This window comes from Argiope bruennichi, chromosome 5 (assembly GCF_947563725.1).
Source record: "Argiope bruennichi chromosome 5, qqArgBrue1.1, whole genome shotgun sequence".
In the NCBI taxonomy this organism is placed as follows: Eukaryota; Metazoa; Arthropoda; class Arachnida; order Araneae; family Araneidae; genus Argiope; species Argiope bruennichi.
This window is the reverse complement of record NC_079155.1, coordinates 10,088,372-10,108,853: the sequence shown is the minus strand read 5'-3', so window position 1 is coordinate 10,108,853 and position 20,482 is coordinate 10,088,372. Positions and strand designations below refer to the sequence as shown.

Below are 20,482 nucleotides of genomic sequence, written 5' to 3'. Positions count from 1 at the left end.
AGTCATTCAAAAAATAAGGGAATTTAAATTTTGTTATGCTGAGTTAAGAAATAAAGCAATTTAAATTTCATCTAAAAAGTGCAATGAATTTTTAAACAGTTAATAAAGGAGATTGAAAAGTATTTTCAACATTAAATAAAACAATAAATACTACACATACTCAAATCAAATAATTAAACCAACTGAAGTGGTCTCTCAGAAACTTTCTCGCATACTCTCCAATAATGGTCTTATCCCCTTCCTTTACACAAAGTTGGAAAGACCACAAATACCTTGAAAAACATTTACATTGTTACGAAATGCAGATTTTAGTCGAGAATCTAAACATTTTTACTGAGCATATTGTGAGAATATATATTTTAGAAACATTTCTGAAGACCGATCGACGGCAACATTTTACCTAAAATTACAGTTGTTGTCACGGGATAACATACTGACTGTCATTGATGTAGTCCATTGCAATTGTGAGTCATTGCATTTACATGCATGCAAAGATACAAATCGGCTGACAGTCAATCCTTCAACAGATTTGACTGAACATTTAATAAACATCTATATTTAAGAGGTAAACCATGATAGAAAATTTTATTTGCTTACATGTTTGCGTTTTAGTGTTATCGGGTGAGTGTTATTAATGCCTTTAGTTAAGTGTTCAGAGAATAACTTTAGTTTAGTAAATAGAAGAATTGACTATTTAAGCAGACTATACTTTTATTCATTATGATATATTTTTAAATATTAATAACGGGAATCAAAAATTTTATATCATGATTTATTTCAACGAGCAAGGGATAATTATAATTATTCTAATATCGCTTAACAATAATCCTTATATTCAAGAAAAGTAAGCATTTATATAAAAAAAGTGAAGGTTTGTTATTATATTTTCTTTCAAAATGATTTAGAATATTTCCCACAAAATCCGTAAAATAAAACAGTGAATTGATTTTTTAAAGAAACCTATAATTTTATTGATTTTGGCATGTTTTAACAATTCCTCGTTATAAATATAACGATATTTTATCTTGGATTATTCTATTTTATGAAATGGGGCCATTTATCATATTATGGTTAAGCATTCTCTTTGAGAAAACAACTGGAAATTACTTTCACTCACTACAGTATTTTAGATGATTGATTGAAGCTTTATGCCATTTTTAGAATTTATATTTGTTAAAGATTAAAACAGCGAATATTGCTAGACAGCAAAGCTTTTATTTATACAACAATACACAGATGAAGACACTACAGTAAATGATTAACTATGAACAGGAATTAAGGTTGGCAACAGCATAAGAAGGATCTCCTATCATATAGAATGCATGTGATGTAAACGTCTAGCATCTGAAGCATGCACGGCATTTACAATTTACATAACGGAAGATTCTACTATAAGATAAAGAGGGTTAAAAAGGAGAAAATAAACAATATTATTTAACAATGAACAATATTATTTTCTCTGAGTAGCAAAGATCATCAAATATGATTACAAGAAGGTGGCAATACCAGAAGTAAAATTACCCAAGCTACAATTTGACTTTCCTGGGATTATTTACTTGTAAGGGATGGACTATCGCAGATATTTTATGTTGTTTGGTAATTATACCACACCATATGCATAAAAGAGAAGATACATTCACAAGTTTAACCCAGTGAAAATCATAAGTTTATATTTAATTTCATTATCAAGCAAGAAAATTTTAGAAATTCTGTTTTTCAGAAGCATGATACTCTTATGATGAATCTAATTTTATGATTTTTACAGAAATTTAATACGGGTGACTCAAGATCATTCATCTACGACTTGTAATTCCTGTGCAAAAATTCTTCAAAAACTCATTTGTAAAAATCAATTCAGTCAAATAATTGAAAATCTTTTCGTAGACAGTGATATAATTATTATAGTTTGAAAAAAAAACCACCCTTTGGTAATGCAACAGCTAAAGGCAAGGCTCAGCTTATCAATACATGTAGGCAGGTGTTGGCGTAAGACTTAATATCTAACTGACACAATTCTCCTCAATGATTCCGAAAAGTAAACCTGTCGTCATAAAAATCTTGAGAGTCAATTTGGGAAACGGATCGCATAAATTTTAATATTTATCTGATGATGCGGACAATAGCTGAGCTAATACATTTAATCACAGTTCGTAAGGATGTTTATATTGAAAGTTACCACAGACATCATTGATATTGAAGAATATAAGTATCAGGTTACAGTAGATAGTCAGTGTTCAAAACAATCAATTGACGTCCGCCCTCATTTAGTCCTAAAGAGGAAAATTATGCAGATTCAGTTTATATCAATTGCATACCGCAATTATCACTGTTCCAACAAAGTAAATCCATATAAAAATACAAAATTTGACTTTTTAACTTATGGCTTTGGCTATATATAAGATGGATTAAATTGGATTAGAATCGCAAACACCATTATTTAACTCTTAAAAAAATTAGATATATTTCCTATATTATATTTCCCAAACTACATACATTTAATCTGATGATGTTTTGAACTTAAAAAAAGAGAATGAAAGAAAGAAAGAAACCGAAGGAAGGAGTGGCGTAAAGAGGATAAATAAACATTTTGCGCATTACTCAAAAGAACAAGATTATAAAAGGCGAGAGAAAGTGACATGTTTTTTATACCCATCTGCCTTAAGCAGGATTTTGACAATAATCCCACGTCATTCTCTCCATATCGAACAAAAAAATAAATCACACTTCCCTCACACCCTTGTTTACGAAACCTATTTGTTACCATAGTCTTCTAGATAACAATTTTATAAATATATATAGAGCCTCATACCGTGGCTTTAACGCCAGTTATCATGAAAACACATTTCATTTTGTGTCACATTTTTTATTATTACCAGAGACACTTCACTCCTTTCTCGGAGACTAAAAAACCTTCAAGAAAAGTATAAAAAAGAAGTTTTTATATAGAAAATAATCTAATAAAAAGTATAATGTTGGATGGATGGGAAAAGGTGACGAAACTGGTGACAGGGGATAAGATGAAGAGAGGTAAAAAAGGAACAAAACTATATATATATATGTAACTTATCTCCCCTAAAAATGAAGCCTTCGAAAAAAGGCAAAAGAAGAGCAGAGTATGAACTTAGTGTAGGTTACACGAGTCACGGTTCGTTGAAATAAGTCTTGTTTTTTTCCGGTTCAATTTTTTTATGTCATCCCTGGATGCCCATTCCTTTTACACTTCGTATAGATATATCAGTTTTCAGAAGTTCGATACTGGATGCGCGTTTTATTTTTCTTCAGATTAAGTATTTGGCTCTGTTTAGTTTCGTTCAATCTTTCTCTTATGGTTATCTTTTGTCTCGTATAGGGCTGATATTTTTATGAACCACATTAGGTTCCTGAAATATTTTAGAATATACAGGAGGCCATTTTATTGACCAAATGTTGAAATCTAAATCTTTAGTCATGCATATCTTATTGATAAAATAAAATCAATAGCTTGAAGAATATATTTTATGGGGTTTAATTTAATAAGAACATTGTTGAAAAGATTACAATATTTAAATTCTTTACATTCTCCTTCCCCTTCCTATTAGTACAATATATATATATATATATATATATAATTGATACAGAAACCGTTCTTATTATTTATTGTCGAATAGCAACAATGAAACAAAAACCACTCATATGGGTTAAAATTACCCCATTAAACGCATTTACATAGCACTGAATTCCCTGTTTCTGTTAGGTAATTAATGAACTTGTAAAATATTATTAGAAATGTCCTGGAGATGACTCCCCGTGTCATCAAAAATACATTCAGTCACAAGATAGAAGATATAAAAGAAATTTTTAAAAAAATCCTTCAAACATGAAAGTTTAGTTGAACACAAAAGGGTTAACCGTCAGCAAATGTAAAATAATTAAGGTTTGTTCACGGCACATTTCCATGTCTTCCAAAACAATTACGTATCTTATCAAAATAGTCTTTGCATTATTTTGATTGAAAAAATTATCTATAATTACATCAATTTCATTTCCTTACAACTTTTCTCCCTAATTTTAAAAATACTTTTAATTCAATTTGATACACTATCTATAACTATGTTTTTAAATGATGTTATGTAATTCAAATTCAACCATTAAAAGATTAAATCATGTGTTTTTTCTAATCATCAACTCCGAAGTAAGAATTTCCTCGAGCTTTTATTTCCTAATATGTACACTTTTAAATTTGCAGTAAATGATTGAATTGAATTCATGATCTTAAATTGCATTATTAATAATCAAATAAAATTTTGCATTCATTCAACGTTTTATGCATTAAGAATACATTCCATTTAATTTAACAACCCAAAATCAATATTCTGGTTAACAAACTGATTGCTACAGGCGACTAATTTAGGGAAATATTATTGATATATTGACATTTAAAAAAAAATGTTCTATTTCTGAGAACATTTTAGACGAGTTGTGATCTTTTCAAAAACAGGCTCTGGTGCATTTGTCATTAAACATTACTTCGTTAGGAAATGGCAATCATTAATATGTCTAAAATAAGGAAATCCGCAAATCAGCAGCTTTTGTATATTTTGGTCTTAGACTAGCGAAATAATTTTGCTTATAATTCGAGTATCTCAAGAATGTGATACTAAAAATAAGCAATAGAGCAGTTGAACTAAATAAATATTGATATTTCTGCATTACATTTATTGACTCGAACAACATAATATATAAATATTTTTTTAATTAATTAAATCATTTTTCTCCATTTGCAAAGTGAGTATGCATCTCTAACATTTTAGTCTTTATGCACCAATTAGAGTGTAGTTTGCAACAATTGCATATCAACAATTTCAAGATTGAGAAGAAAAAAAAATACAACTCTAAAAAAGTCTGTGCTAAAATTGCCATTATTGATTACTCTTATATTGGGAGAATATCAACATAAATTCAAAAGGCTTTTGATGTTCTAAAATATTTCGACCTCTCTGACAGGGCGGATGTGACATTCCACCAAGATTCAACATTTACTTGGGCCAAAGTCCCCTGAATAAGGTGAACGCCTTCACAGTGGTGTTTGATAAAAAATAGTTCAGATTTCATCTGATTAGTGCACACAATTAGAAAAGAGGACAAAAACAGATCTCATAAACTTCAACTAGGCAGGTTATCTAAACAGTTAAGTTCAGTTTGATTGATCGTTATTAATAATCTAATTTTCTAAGGTGAATTTTAAGAATTATCAGAGATAGCAACAATTACTATATTTTTATACTGTCTTGCATTTTCTGAAATAGAATCGTAAGACTTTAATTAGTTTCATCCCATTTTTAAACAGCATAAGGATTATTTGGAAGCAGAACTCATTATTTTGAACTGTGAGCAGATATTATGACGACACCTAAGCCAGCATAAATTCTCCAAACTTTCCGGCCGCCCTAGTGGGAGGACATTTGATCCCATATTATTTATTTCTCAATTATTTCATTTGCAAATTCAAGAACTCACCCACTGTTCGTCTAAACATACATTTGCATATGAGCGTGATTGTTCAAAAATATTATTAGCTAGATGGATGTAACTTGTTACTTGTTCATAAAATTCAAATTGTGCATATATGTCTAATTATTTACCAGCGCTATATTTACAGAGTTTTATGCGAATTTCTTAAGATGAAGTATATGAGGAAGATTAATCCCTATTTTACTAGATAATAAGCTCACTCAATACGAATATTCTCTAAGCATATTTGAAATAATTGTATTTACATTGAATTATTTTAATTCAATTTTACATGCTTTTATAAATAGCATGATAAGAACCGGTATTTATCACGGATTTGAATTTTTGCAATGAAATGAAATTGCAACATTCACATTTTTTTTATTTGCTTCAAGCTTGGTTCACACACAAATTAATTGTGTAACTTCATATTGTTTAAAAAATCGTTCTTCTTAACTTTTTTTTTAATATCTACAGAAAGATAGTGATTCAGAATCGGCTTTCATCTTGTTAACTCTCCCAGGCTTTAATGAAAAAATGATATCAACTTGCTTTTTGAATATATTTATACTTTCATTTATCAAACTCATTTGAAGCGTAGAGTGCCTGGGGAAAATATATTTCCAGGTTCGGAGATTTTTTTCTAAGTGCTGCCGGATTAAGAATACCAACAATGATCTATTGTGTATCTAATAAAAATTCTCAGTGGCTTCAAACGCTAAACACAATACATAGTTTTATAAACTGACTTTGAGATAAATCTCATGAAATCATTTTATATTTGAAACTGAAAATAAATAGGGAGTGAGTCTTTATTAATTTTCACTGGGAATTTATGTGAAATTATCATATTATATATATTTCCTGACAATATTCTTAAAAGATTAACTGTTAAATTATTTATAAACGACATACAGATAAAAAACATAATCTTTAGAATATTCAAAATTAAATTTCAATATCAATTCTGCTTATTATTCGATTCAATGTAAGAAATCATATTAAAGATTCGAAAAAAAATGAGAAGCTCTTTCGAAGCACTGATAAAGAGAAACAAAATTCTTATACAACCGTTCAAATTATTTCATAATTGCATTGTAATTCTTTAAATAGTTTTCGATTGAACAATTTTCATTTGTATAAGCCAATACGTTATCCAAAATAAATGCAAATTCGTCACAGCATTAAAATTTTCTATAATATAGGTATTTTCTTTTGTGTTATACAGAAAATGGAAGAAACATTTAAATTCAGTACATTGTATTTGATATTATAAGAATATCGCATTATATCAGCATTTCGTCCTGAGAGATCATCTAGATCAGTAGAAATATGTTTTCATTGTACTGCTACTATGTTATTGAATGAAAAACTGAGCAACATTGGAACATAATTCAACATCAAATGTTGTCATGAATAAAAAAAATTAAAGCTTATATTAAGATTTTTAAAACTGAAAGTCCTTTCATCATACTTAATATTTCCAGGGATTTGGACATTCAGTGCGGGGATTAAAATTCTCCGGAGAAATAAGCGGATTCCCTATTCCCTGGAGGACATAACAGTGAGCAGGTGGTTGTTTTAGTTCCATTTTCAATGAGGAGACACTTGCGTGGGCCAATAGTGATTCCACTCTCTCAATGAGGCGGTATTTGAAAGATTCAGAAGTCACTAATATTAAATTCGGCACAGTGGCTAATGCGAAAAAATAAATCTACGTTCTGAATGGTTCATTTAAAGAGCTCTTAGAAAGTGGAAGGTCGCGTCATTGCCAATTGTTTGTAAATTACAATATAGTATAGTAATTTCACAACTCCATCTTTGACTATTGGTACATACAATATTGCTAATATTGTGTGAACAGGTTCAATTTTAATAATATTTTATTGTATCATTTTTCATTAATTCATCGTCATAATTATTATACTCTATGAAAACGTGCCTTATATATCGACTTTACATCCTCATATTTGAAGGACTCAATGAAAAGCTAAATTTTAATACTATATACCATTTTAATATGAATTGATTCAAAATACAATTTATTTGACATTTATTTCCTTTAAGATAAGAAAACATTGATATTAATGTATGAGACAAAGTTCGGTATGAATTTTTTGAAAAGCGTTTGAAAATAGTAATATTTTCGAATGTTTGCAAAAAAAACAGAAAAAACATCTGTAAAAACCAAAATTTACCAGTTAAGTGGCGAAATAGAAATAAAAAAAGAAAAAAAAAAGGAAACATTTGTGCATTTGGCTAAAAAGAGGTGTAAAGCAAAAATCTTCTAGTTTAAAGGTTTATCAATGATGAGTTTCAGTTCAGAGATTCAAAGTCCTAAACTAATAAAATAAGTTGTATTTCTATTCATTCTATAAATATTGGGGTTCAAATGATAAATAAGACGAAAATTCCTGTTTTTCCAAATTGCGAAGCACGGAAACCGCTATAAAATATTTTTAATGACTATATTACTTACCTTTTAGTTCAGGAATTGCAGAACATATTGAATAATTATTATACAGAATTTGAGCAAAAACTATGCATTGTATTTCAATTTATGAATTTTTTGTAAGAAAATTCTATCAAAAATTAGAATTTAAGGAATTGGCATCTGAAGATGCAAAATAGCATTAAAACGTATGAAATACAAATATAAAAATCTAGAATTTTAAGTGTGAATCTAGAATTTTAAGAAATATATCGAACTATGGTGTTTTGGCTTCGTTATTATTCCCACATGTGGTTAATATACAAGACACAGAATACTAAATAGGTATTATGGACGTCTTTTACCCTACCAGTGGAAATTAAAATATGATATATGGATACAAATATAGCCGTAAAATAATGTACAAAATTTCATATAGTTAAAACGTTGCGTTTTTGATTTATTAGTTTTGAACACTTATGAAACTTCAAAATGACAGACGGAAAAATACCTGGATGGATTTAGTTCCAAATTCGATTAAATTCGTTAAATTTCTCCAAAATATTTTATTAATCATTTTTTGTTTAGTTGTTATAATATTAATTTACATTCAGACAGCCTAACAGATAAATTTCTTCTAATAGGTTTTAATAGGTTTTCGTTCAAAAGTTGATAGAAATCTGAAAGTATATCAGGTTCATACAAGAATTTAACTTCATTTTATTTTATTTATTTATTAATTATTTTATTTATTTTTAGTTCAATTTAATTTTTTTTATTAAGGTAGATAGGGTACATGGATTCGTCAGTGTTTGCAGTAACAATTTTTGCACGGTTACAATACTTTCTTTTTATCTGCTTCATACATGCAAAAATGGACTTTCAGGGAAGATATTTGCAGTTTGAAAGATTTAAATTGAATTTAGCAATGAAAAATAATGCGAGATATATAAATTTTTGAATAAAATAGGGGTCGTTTAAGCCTTTAAGTATATTGAAATGAACCAAATTTAAACTCAACAGTTTTCTTTAAGTAGCATTCTAAAAATTATTTCAATGCTACTGACAGCAGCTTCATATATTCACTGGCTCTATATTTTTTGCAATTATACTGAGGTGTTTTATTCAAAACGGAACAACATTATTATAAATTATAGCTATTATAAAAACATAGAAAAAAATTCATTGTAAGATAATGAAATTCCTTTTAAAGGAATCGATATTTAACTAAAAATAACTATAACTGCAAGTTGTTCTTGTATAGACTTGTTGCTAATATATTTCAGAGCTGATTTTCAGAAATTCAATAACAAAAGTGTGAGCAGAAAAATATATTAAATATATTATATTCTAATAACATATGCCATAATATAAAATAATATAAAAAATTTTGTATCCTTGCAATTGAAACTTCTCTATCCATAATGTTCATGAACACTCAAACCCAAACTAATCACTAATACAGGATTGCAAAGAATAGTGATCTTCAAACAGAAAAAAATGCAATACAAAATAAAAAATAATAAAAAATGGGCAATTGAATGAAAATATTAGCAGTATAAACTTTGGCATGTGATGGGAGAATATAATACACTAGGCAAAAATAATAAAAATTAGTATTTATCCATATTTATTTGCACACAGATAGATGGGAGATTTAAATATATAAAGAGAGAAAACATTTTCAGCTACAAAATGTCGAAACAATAGTTGGAATTTTGTATCTAATAATAACACAGAACAAAAGGGTTCGAACATTTTCAAGTCCTTCTAGCGTTACAGGCAATGCACTATTTTATGAACTTATTGCATTCAGGTACACTAAAATTAGCTCATTTTGGAAAACTGAATTTCTCGAACAAAAGCAAACTATGTTTATTAGTGTTTTTACTGATTCCCTTTCTGCACGCGTATGACATATGCAGTTATTTTGAGAAATTAACATCAAATACTAGACCTAGATGACGAAACGTGGACTTCAGGAAAAAAAAGGAGTTAGTAATAATGATTAAGTTGCATAAAGGTTAAATTATTTTCCATTCGATCGGTCGTTTCTTACTTAAATGTGATGTTACATTCAAATTTTTTACCTTTTTAATTGCAATATTAATATGCCACTGAAACAATTTAATCTGTTTTGGAAGTGAATTAAAATAGGATTCTGAAATTTTTTCTGATTTTTCTACTATATATCCGAAATATCCTACGGTTTTTTTTTTTTTTTTTTTTTTTTTTGAAAAATGCATGTTTATAAAAAAATGCTCTTTTAATAAAAAACAGTATTTTTTTTTTCGAAAAATGCATCGTTATAAAAATATGTCCTTTTAATAGCAAATAGTAAAAAAAAATTTATCATTGAGATATCAAATATTTATCAAAAATGCGACATCTATGAAATTCTAAATTAACCCTTTGTGTACAGGTTGGCGTATCGAGAAGTAAGTATTATTTAGTCAAACAAACTCAAGTGAAAATGGTTTTCCGCATTTACTGGAATTATTCGCATTAATCTTGAAACATTATATTCAATCTAATTGCTCATGAAAGTAGAAGAAATAATCTGTGGTGCATTCCTGTACTGATGACTGAAAATGATCCCTCCAGAGCAAGACCCCGAGGTTTTGGAAGAATTAAAATTCTGGTATTGAAATTGATTTTAGAAAGGTGATCTATTAAATTGTTATTAAGATATTCATTTCTTATATGGCTCACCAAAGCAAAAGTGCAATTCTTTTGAACCTAAGTGACGATGACAGTAAAATAGATGCATAGACTAAAAAAGAATTAACGTAGAAGATAACTTAGTAGATAAATTTACAAGCTTCACGAGAAATTAATGTCTATTATTTATCTCTCTTTCTCGATATAGTTATGTATAGAGAGAGGATACATAAATAGATAGATAAAAGTGAATATAGTACAGTTAACCCAATTACCCAACAGTTACCCCAAATTTCATGAAGACTCATTTCTTTCCAGATCGCGGATGAGTATTTTTAAAGATTGGCTGCTGAATTTAAGGAGTATTCAACAATGTCTAAATAAATATATCATTATAACCTAAATTCTATTTTTTGCCATTTCAAAAATAAAAATATGTTACCTCACGTATATATCATTTACATGCTTAATTTCTAATCTTATAATACCTTAAAAAATAAGAGTTGTGAATCATTAAATAAGCATTTTGGAAAAAACAAGATTGAGCATAGAGTGCGCCAGCTTGTATCGAGTGATTCATAAAACTAACCTGTGATAAGATGGTTACCTTTTTTTTCCATCAAAAGTTATTTAAAATATAAACTGTCTATTGAAAACTAAAAACATAATTATATAAATAAAAGTTCTTTGCTGTCTCACATAATGTGAAAATAATTGTCTTTATCAATAGACCGTTAAATTCATGAAAGCTTTCTCTAAAAATAGTAGAAAATATAGCAATAAATGCTTCAAAAATTTATCTTTCCAAGCACGCAAATATATATATATCCGGAATTTTACAATTAAAAAAAGATTCATAAAAACAGAATTTTTCATTTTGAGAACAGGGAATGAAATGGTGCTGCCATCTAGAAGCTGCAATACACAAACTACACTTAAGAGAGGGGAAGAAGTGTACTAAACAAGCAATTTTTATAAATAAAAATTAAACAAATTAAATTTTTGAAATTTAAAAATAATTAAAAATAGAATTTAAAGCAATAGAAAAAACATAATCATATATATATCTATGACATTTTAAAAGCCTGTTAGATACAAAATATATTCATCAAAAGAAATATCTTGAATTACTAATAATTGCAGTTATAAGAGAGCCTTTATTTTTATTACAACCATTGCATCGTAATAAATTAAAAGTATTGCAGGATTTCTCAATACAAATTCTGAATACTTTATTATCTTGAATTTGTATTTCTTCCCTTTTCCCCATGAATGTTCGTCAAAAAAAAATTTATATGTTTGGTGCTGCCATCTAGTTTTCTTAACACATAAGATTTGATGCTCGGAAACCTAGCTTCAAGTGCTTTCAGAGCGAGTGGATAGTTTGATAATTATATCGATCATTGTTGCAATTTTATGATATCAGTATTTTTAATTTAATATATATTAAATGCCATTAATAATAAATATTGAGAAGTAATATAAGTGATCCATTAGAAAAAAATAAAATGTTAAATTAAGATACAAAAAAAAATGGCTAAATTTTTAGAATTCAATACATCATTTGAAAAAAATCATTTGAATACTTTAAAGATTAATAGCTTTTAATTTAAAATTATTTTTATAATTTTTATACATATCACTTCAATTATAGTTCAGAATCAGTTTTATCTGAAATTTATTATTAAATCAATGTTGTATTAGAAATAAATGTAAGACCTTTTATGAATATCGACAGAAAACATTTATTTACCGTGTCGTGATATTTTACAATTACTTAAAACATGTAACGGGTTTTCCTGCAGAAGAAATTACATTAATAAGACAATGATTGTCCTTATTGTCCCTTTATATTGATATTGGATTTAGAAAGAACGCACGTAAACAAAAGCAACTTTCATTTCTTCGAAAGATTATTCTTTTGTATATTAGTTCCCTTATTGATATAACACTTTCTTCTATTTTTTTGTTGAATTTTAATTTTTTTAAAATTTTATTTCATACAATAATCTTCGAAATCGATAAAAGAAATTTTTAAACACATGAATTTTTATTAACATTATACAACTCGAAAAAATTTGAAAACTGGAATTTGTAGCAGAACATTTATGATTGTAAATAAATATTAAATATTATTAAATCATAATAATATCAAATCTTCAATTACATTAATAAAAATATTCAATCAAATATAATAGCAGTTAAAATGAAACTTTTATTTAATGAACAATATGAGGCGAAAGAATATACTCAAAATTCAGAATCTATAAATTTGGAATTGTTTGAGGAACAATATTTAATGTAGGTTGTTAATATTGAGGTTATGCTTTGTTAAACAAAATAGTATCATGCTAAGATTAGGTAAAAAAATAAATAAATAAATTTAAAAAAAACCCTTGACATATGTAATGTAAGCAAAAAAAATAAATAAATAAATAAATAAAAAAATAAAAAAGAGGACAACAAAATCATTAGTAAGGCAAGGAAAAAGAATATTATTTAGGTCCTCTTCATAATCATTCGAAATTCTTTCATTGTCATCTCCATTTTAAAAATGAGATAGATACCAGAAAAACATTAATGTTTAATTAGGATTTTGTATTTTATATTTGCAAAACATTAATAATATAAAGAAACATTAGGAATCATTTTCATTAATTTGAGCATAATATAAGACATTAATCTTTTTTAATGTACTGAAATAAAAAAATTATGAAAATATGCATTATTATTCCTTCCAGTAGCGAAACAACTCTAAATGCATTTTAATGAAGTTCCGTATAAAGATTTCGACATTTATTTCTAGAAATTAATTTTCATGAGATGGGCATCTACTTTCAAAGCTCAAATACATAGTTTAACACAATACACTTTGATAGTTCATTTTCTAATAAATTCAGTCAATGGTTTCTTATCACAATTCAAATGCTAATTTAAGTTAAAAATGCACTTAATGTCTTTGAAGAAGAAATCGAAAATTTCATCAAAGCTCATAGAAGCATTATTTTACAGAGTATAATTAAGTAAGCATAATTAATTATAGAGTGTAATTAATTAAGTAAATCACTCAACTTCATGTAAAAAATATCAGATCAAAATTAGATAATTTTTGATGTTCTCTGAAATGAAATTAAAGTCCATGAATAAAAAAATTGATTCCATCAATAATTGTAGAATTCGTTCTTTTTTCGTGAAACCATAGATAATTCCAGGGGGGGATGATAAATCTATATTATTTAAATAAAACGCTTTTTTAATTTTGTTAATGAGTTGTCAACGAAATAAATATATTTGTTTAAATCATTCCAGAGGTAATAAATAATGTCATAGAAATATTATTTTATGTATCCAATATATCTTCATTGACTTAAGTTGAGATAGTTTCCTAAATATTTTTCATATCAATTTAGCATATTATGTGTTTGCCAAACTACAATGATTTTAAATGTAGCGACTTAAAAGGATTTCGATTTGTGCTCCAAATTCATATTTAGATCTCTTGTTAATGCGCTATTAATTTATCTTGTAAATATTATCGATGGTATCTTTTCTTATATTTTTCCATATATATAGGGAAAGAAAGACCATCTTATTTTTCATGACATGTTGAAGAACATTTTAGGCAGATTATACAATATTTTCAATTTCAACTCAAATAAATTCAGCTCTGAGTTTTTTCAGATTTACAAAAGCATTAAATGTTAAACATTAAAAGTTAAAGAAATGTTTTTCATTTTCATCCAAAGTAAAACAAAAATTTGACGTCACATACTGAAATAATGGTCTGAAAGTCTTGTAGGATGCATAGTGATTAAACTAAGGCAATGAAACAATATCTCAAGAATAGCGGGTAAATAATAAAATAATACTTAATTAGGAAATATTACGATGGTTGGTTTAAACTTCAGATCGACAATTCTAATGTAGCGACGAAGGAAGAACAACGTATACACCCGCACATGTGTAACGCGTATAATGAAGTTCCAAACGCTTTATATATTCTGAAACTTTTAAATTTTATTTCTTCATTACTCTATATGTTTTGGAGAAATTATTGAATAATTTAGACAAGTGGGAAATCTTATTTATTATCAAATTAATTAAAATAATTCAATTAATATCTGAAGAATTTATTACTAACCTCAGCTTTTCGATAATTGGAATGAATTTTCTGTGTATATTTTAGCACCTCCTAAAAAAGCAGCCACATTACAAATTTACAAACTCTATTAGTGGGATATTCTTAAGTGTCCCCAGGACATAAAAGTTAAAATCACTATCTTTCATGTAATTTTTTTTTCTTTTTCCTTCAATCTCTAATCGAAATGACGTCGAGCTTCTAAGTAAGCACTTTTCTTTCCAAATATTAATCCATTCTTTCAATCATTGTCAGTTTTACCAACCTTAGAGTGTGGAGGACAAATATTAAACTATTGAGAATATTTAACTTATCATAATCCTAATTTCTTAAATATTTTAGGGCCATTCTCTATTTCAAATAGAAAAACATCCAACCGCAGCATAAGTAAAATGAAGATCCAATATTGAAATATTTACTTAAAATGGACTTGAAAATATTCTAATGATAGATAAAGAAGTGTTTTTTTAATCATGTATATTTTTAGCTAAAAATTTAATTATATATTTTTAAAAATATATATTAAATTAATTTTGCTTACTTTCATCGAAAAATTTTGATTAAATATTAGTAATTGCACACTTACATACACGGAAGAAAAGTTTATGCAGCTAACTAACTGAATTCACGGCTTAAAAAAATCTTAATTCAAATTGTTTTTAAATAGTATTCTTTAAATATGATGTCTACACAATATTTCACATAAATAAGACATTTTAAATGTCCCCTACACCATTAAAGTAATGGATACATACTGTAAAATGTCATAAAAAAGCTGTGTCTTTTTTTTTTTTTTTTTGACATTTAGTAATACACAACCAAAAAAATAGTTCGCACTTAAATACTTTTACATAACGAAGTGCTGTTTTGCGTGACTGAATTCACCATGGTGATCGTTTATTTACTTTTTTGTTTGTTTTTTACTAAGATACAATACCGAGCAATTGTATGACAAGTTAATAACATTATTAAAATTTCTTGTATAAAAATAATGATGGATTGGAGCATAATTAGATAAAATACACGTAACCGCGTCATTACCAGATTGATAAAGAGCACTCACCTAATTCATTATCAACTAGAAACGGTTGTCCGTCTTCTCTTTTCCACTTGATCACCGGAGGTGGGTTTCCAGTGGCTTTACACGACAGCGTCACGTTCGTGTTTTCCATGACAGTCACGTTTCTGTTGGTCATGTTGGTCACGAACTCCGGAGGCTCTGAGGATTGCAATAAGAGATTAAAGCACTTTATTTTAAGACAAGAAAGTGAAGAATCTGTGAAATAGCTAAATGAATCTCAAAGAGCGGGAAATAATTAATTTTTACGTAGCATTTCTTTCAATTCACATAATTCATACCTATCTATCTATCTATCTATCTATCTATCTATCTATCTATCTATCTATATATATATATATATATATATATATATATATATATATATATATATATATATATATATATATATATATATATATTCATTCCCTCAGCTTATATGTTAAATCCCCCATTCATTATTCAATCTCTCATTTCCAAAGACTTATTTTGTCAAATTAAATAGATTAATTGTTGCAGCTTAAATACCTTTAATGTTACTATTGAATATATAAACAGCCATGATGTACTTAAAATATTTCAAATTCATTTGATATATTCTATTAAAATGTGTAATTAAAAAAATAGGCATTTAATTATTAAATATGCCATGATGTATTTGGTATCGATTGAAATATATATTTTTGCACACGACTGATTTTGTTAAACATATCATGACAAAATACTGTACCGCATTTTTCAAAAATTGAATTTCGAATTATCAATACTTCGTTGTGCATGAGATTTAAACTGTTTCCATTTCGTAAAATAAATTGCCTACATTAGTTTGCTATAGTGTCAATAAAATACAATATAATGTTTCCCTGCAAACCACATTCTTAAGTCTGATATTTAATTAAGCTATTTAAGTCTGATATTACGTAAGTCTGATATTTATATCTCATGTAATCCGTATTTACAGCAAGCGAAAAAAAATCAAAAACTCTGAAGGACAAGCTTTTGGGTTAGAACTACTCTGCTAATTAAGGACATATTATTTTCTATACTTCTAGCAACGTGGTATTGATTCAATTTTTAATTACTAATTTAATTCTTTTGAGCAATTTTTTCAAAACTTTAAAATATAAAATGTGACATTTTTTTTTATTTGATACTAGCATTATTTCCATAAAAATGTTTCTCTACTTACAATGAATATTTAAAAATAAATTTTAGAATATTTTAACAATATTGATATTATCAGTTAATTATTTAATTAATTTTTCATTAATTGCATTTCATACACTGTGGTGTAACGATATCGTTTTCCAACAGCATATTAAAATTAAATAAAAATAAATTTTTATTAATTTTATTTTAAAAACCTTCGTATAAAGCTGTAAAAATGGCATGTTACAATGTTTTAGAATAGATCCTTTTAGAAACTCTTTTAAATTTTTCTTCAAATTCATTATTTGAAAAGGGAATTTAAATGTATATTAACCTGGCATAGAAATATATTTAAAGAGATCATGCTATTTTTATAATAAGTATAAAATTTAATTGATGGTTACAACGAATACTGTTTTAGATTACAAACTGTAAAACATTTTATTAAAAATTCTCTTCCCAAAATAAGAAAAATGCTGACAATTGTATATTTTATGCAAACTATACAAATCAATTTAGAATATTTTGCCAACAATATTTTTATTGTTCGGTAAAATGAATGTATCTTAGCAATATTATAAATATAATTTTGAAAAAATAATGGAATTTTAACCAGATGCATTAAAACTGAGATGCATTGCAAGGACGCTTATATTATCAAAGTTTGTTATGATTAATATATTTAATAATTATTGAAATTCTTTAATACAAGTGCGTATTCTGAATAAGAAAAGAATTCAAAATCAGCAAAATTAGATAAAGGAAGTAACATACTAGGAAAAGTAAGGTATTTAGTAATAAATGAGTCAAATGCAAAATATTCTACTTAAATTTTTAATAAGTAATTATAAACACAAATAAAGTAATTAATTTTAAATATAATGAAACGTTTTCTACTTATCTATATATTTTCTAATGATTTAAAAAAGTAAGAATCAAAAAATTCCTAAATAAACTTTTGCATATGAAAGAGTCTCAGTTTTTGAATAATATCGCTTGGTAATAAAATTATGTAGAAAAAAACCAATTAAGAAATTGGCTGAATTAGCTTATAAATGTAGAAAATCATTTTATTTGATAAAATAAAAAGTCTCTAAGTAATTATATTAAAATACCTTAGAATTATTAAAATTTTACTTCGTGTATTTTATCACAGTAATTAAACTATATTATGAAACAGGATTTATCTGTTAAAAGAAGATACATAGTTTATTTTAATTTTTTTTAAAAAAATTATTTATAAATAACTTATAACAGTGGATTTTAGATGGCTTAAACTATTTTGCTAAATTGTTTGTTTTTAGTTAATGCTTTGAGGAAAATTTAAAGTTCAATGATATTTTTGTTCATTGATAAAAGTTCAATGATTTATATATATATATATATATATATATATATATATATATATATATATATATATATATATATATATATATATATATATATATATATATATATATATATATATATAAACCGTATATTTTTCATTGCTCATACTTTCAAACCAGCGAATGGTTGCTTTTCTTTTAAGATGCTTCCAAAGTATAAAAATGTACAAAATAAATCGTTTAGTTAATAAAAATTGAGATATGGCGAGTTGACAGGTTTGAGCCTTGATCTATAGATACCAGATCCGCACCCCATTGTTCATGTCTAAAGCTCGTGTGATGAGGACATGGCATATTTTTTTCCAGCGATTTCATAATAAAGAATTCGGAATGCTTCTTATTTCCGTAAAGATTAATTTTAGCAACAATTTTGAAGGTCCATTCATTCTTTAGTTGATAAGATTATAGAATAATTCATTTTCATGGTTATTTTACGTGTTTTAAATAATGTTAATCAAAAGAAGGATGTCTGCATAATATGAAAGTGATATTTACGAGCAATAAATAAAAACATTTTATCATATTTATCTCCTTCTAAAAATAAGTTGATTGAGAATTTAAGCATTATGGAATATCAAACAGGTTTTTCTTGACAAATTAGAAGACATTAATATCCTCATATTTATTACTAACTCTAAACTTTTTCTGTAGTTTTTCCCTCTATTTCACACTTTTCTCTATAATCTCTTTCACACTTTCTCTTTTCTCGCATTCATCTATAAAAATCGAAAGTCAACAACTAACTAACAGTGTCTAGGAATACTATATCTCAATCCTCTCTTTGCTTTTAGTATAAAATGCACTAAAGTGTAATTTGTAAATTCTATGAAACATAATTGTCGATTTGTTGGAAAATAAAATTTCTATTCATTTATTTTTTGATAAACTTTATTCGTGACACCATTTATATGGTAAGTTATTTGCATATTTTATACAAAAAAATAATGCAAGCAAGCATATTCTTCTGATATGCGTTATAGTTGATAGCGATAATTTTCTGAAATGGGGAAAAAAATACTGGTAAAATATTGAGAATATCACAGCTTTATCAGAATTTTTTTCAAGGAATTTAAAAATGTGTCTTAAATTCAGTATTAATTTTTAAGTGAAATTAAATAAATACAAGATGTATATAATAATAGCTGCTTATTTACTTATGCTCAATTGAGTCAAGCTATTGTTTGAATAAGATTACCAGTATGGCATATATAGAATCCATCTAAATTTATGCGGGATTCTACAAAATTCAGTTTGAGCAATTCATGAAAAATTACAGTACTTTCTAAACAAATATTTTTCAGTTTAATGTACAGAATTCACCACATCTGTATGCAGTAAAATTTTAGTGTAAACACATTTGCAGTATTACATAACTCCAAAATCTGTAGAAATATATGATATTATGAAAACTCAAATGCATTTCCTTATATTTAATTATATTAACCCTTAACTGGGGAGGTGAAATTTTAGGACTTAACTGGGGAGATGCGACCAACGAGACCACATTTCATTTACACTCAAATTAAATTTTCTAATAAATGTATTAGTATGGAAAACTGCCAATATATTTTGCATATATTTTTCATGATATGTAGATATGTTTTAGAAATTTTTCAAAATATATTATCATTGAAAAAAGTAATGGCGTTGGAACATAAATATTCTTTTCAAATTACATGTTACAATAAATAACATTCTTGAAAAAACATATTACTTTTTACTTTTTAAATCAAATTTATTTTTTCAGTATATGAAGGTATATAGAAGACAAATTAATGTAAAATTCAACAATTATATAAAACATTGATAATGGGTAAAATTGGCTCTTTTTTCCATGGTTTTCTAGGGCATTTTAAATATACAGGTTAAGAACTAGTATAAAAATCAACCTATAAATTCTGTATTTCTGTATATATATATATATATATATATATATATATATATATATATATATATATATATATATATATATATATATATATATATATATATATATATATCTTGGTATTTTAATAAATATTTCGAAATACATTATCATTAGAAAAAATAATTATGTTTGAACATACATATCAGAATTAGTTGAATGCGAACTTTCATCGAAAAACTCTTTTGTCCAATTATCCTTAACATTGAAACTACTTTCTGTTTCATATAAAAGTGTCTGGAGC

At 26.4% G+C, this 20,482-nt stretch overlaps 1 protein-coding gene across 1 annotated transcript in view; it reads right to left on the bottom strand.

Annotated features, from left to right (window-relative positions):
• The window catches only part of LOC129969386 (limbic system-associated membrane protein-like), a 240,595-nt gene that overhangs the window by 17,398 nt on the left and 202,715 nt on the right, over window positions 1–20,482 (bottom strand). Inside the window, exon 5 of the mRNA XM_056083947.1 lies at window positions 15,784–15,939. Coding sequence (XP_055939922.1) covers window positions 15,784–15,939 — 156 coding nt within the window. The remainder of the gene's footprint in view (window positions 1–15,783; window positions 15,940–20,482) is intronic.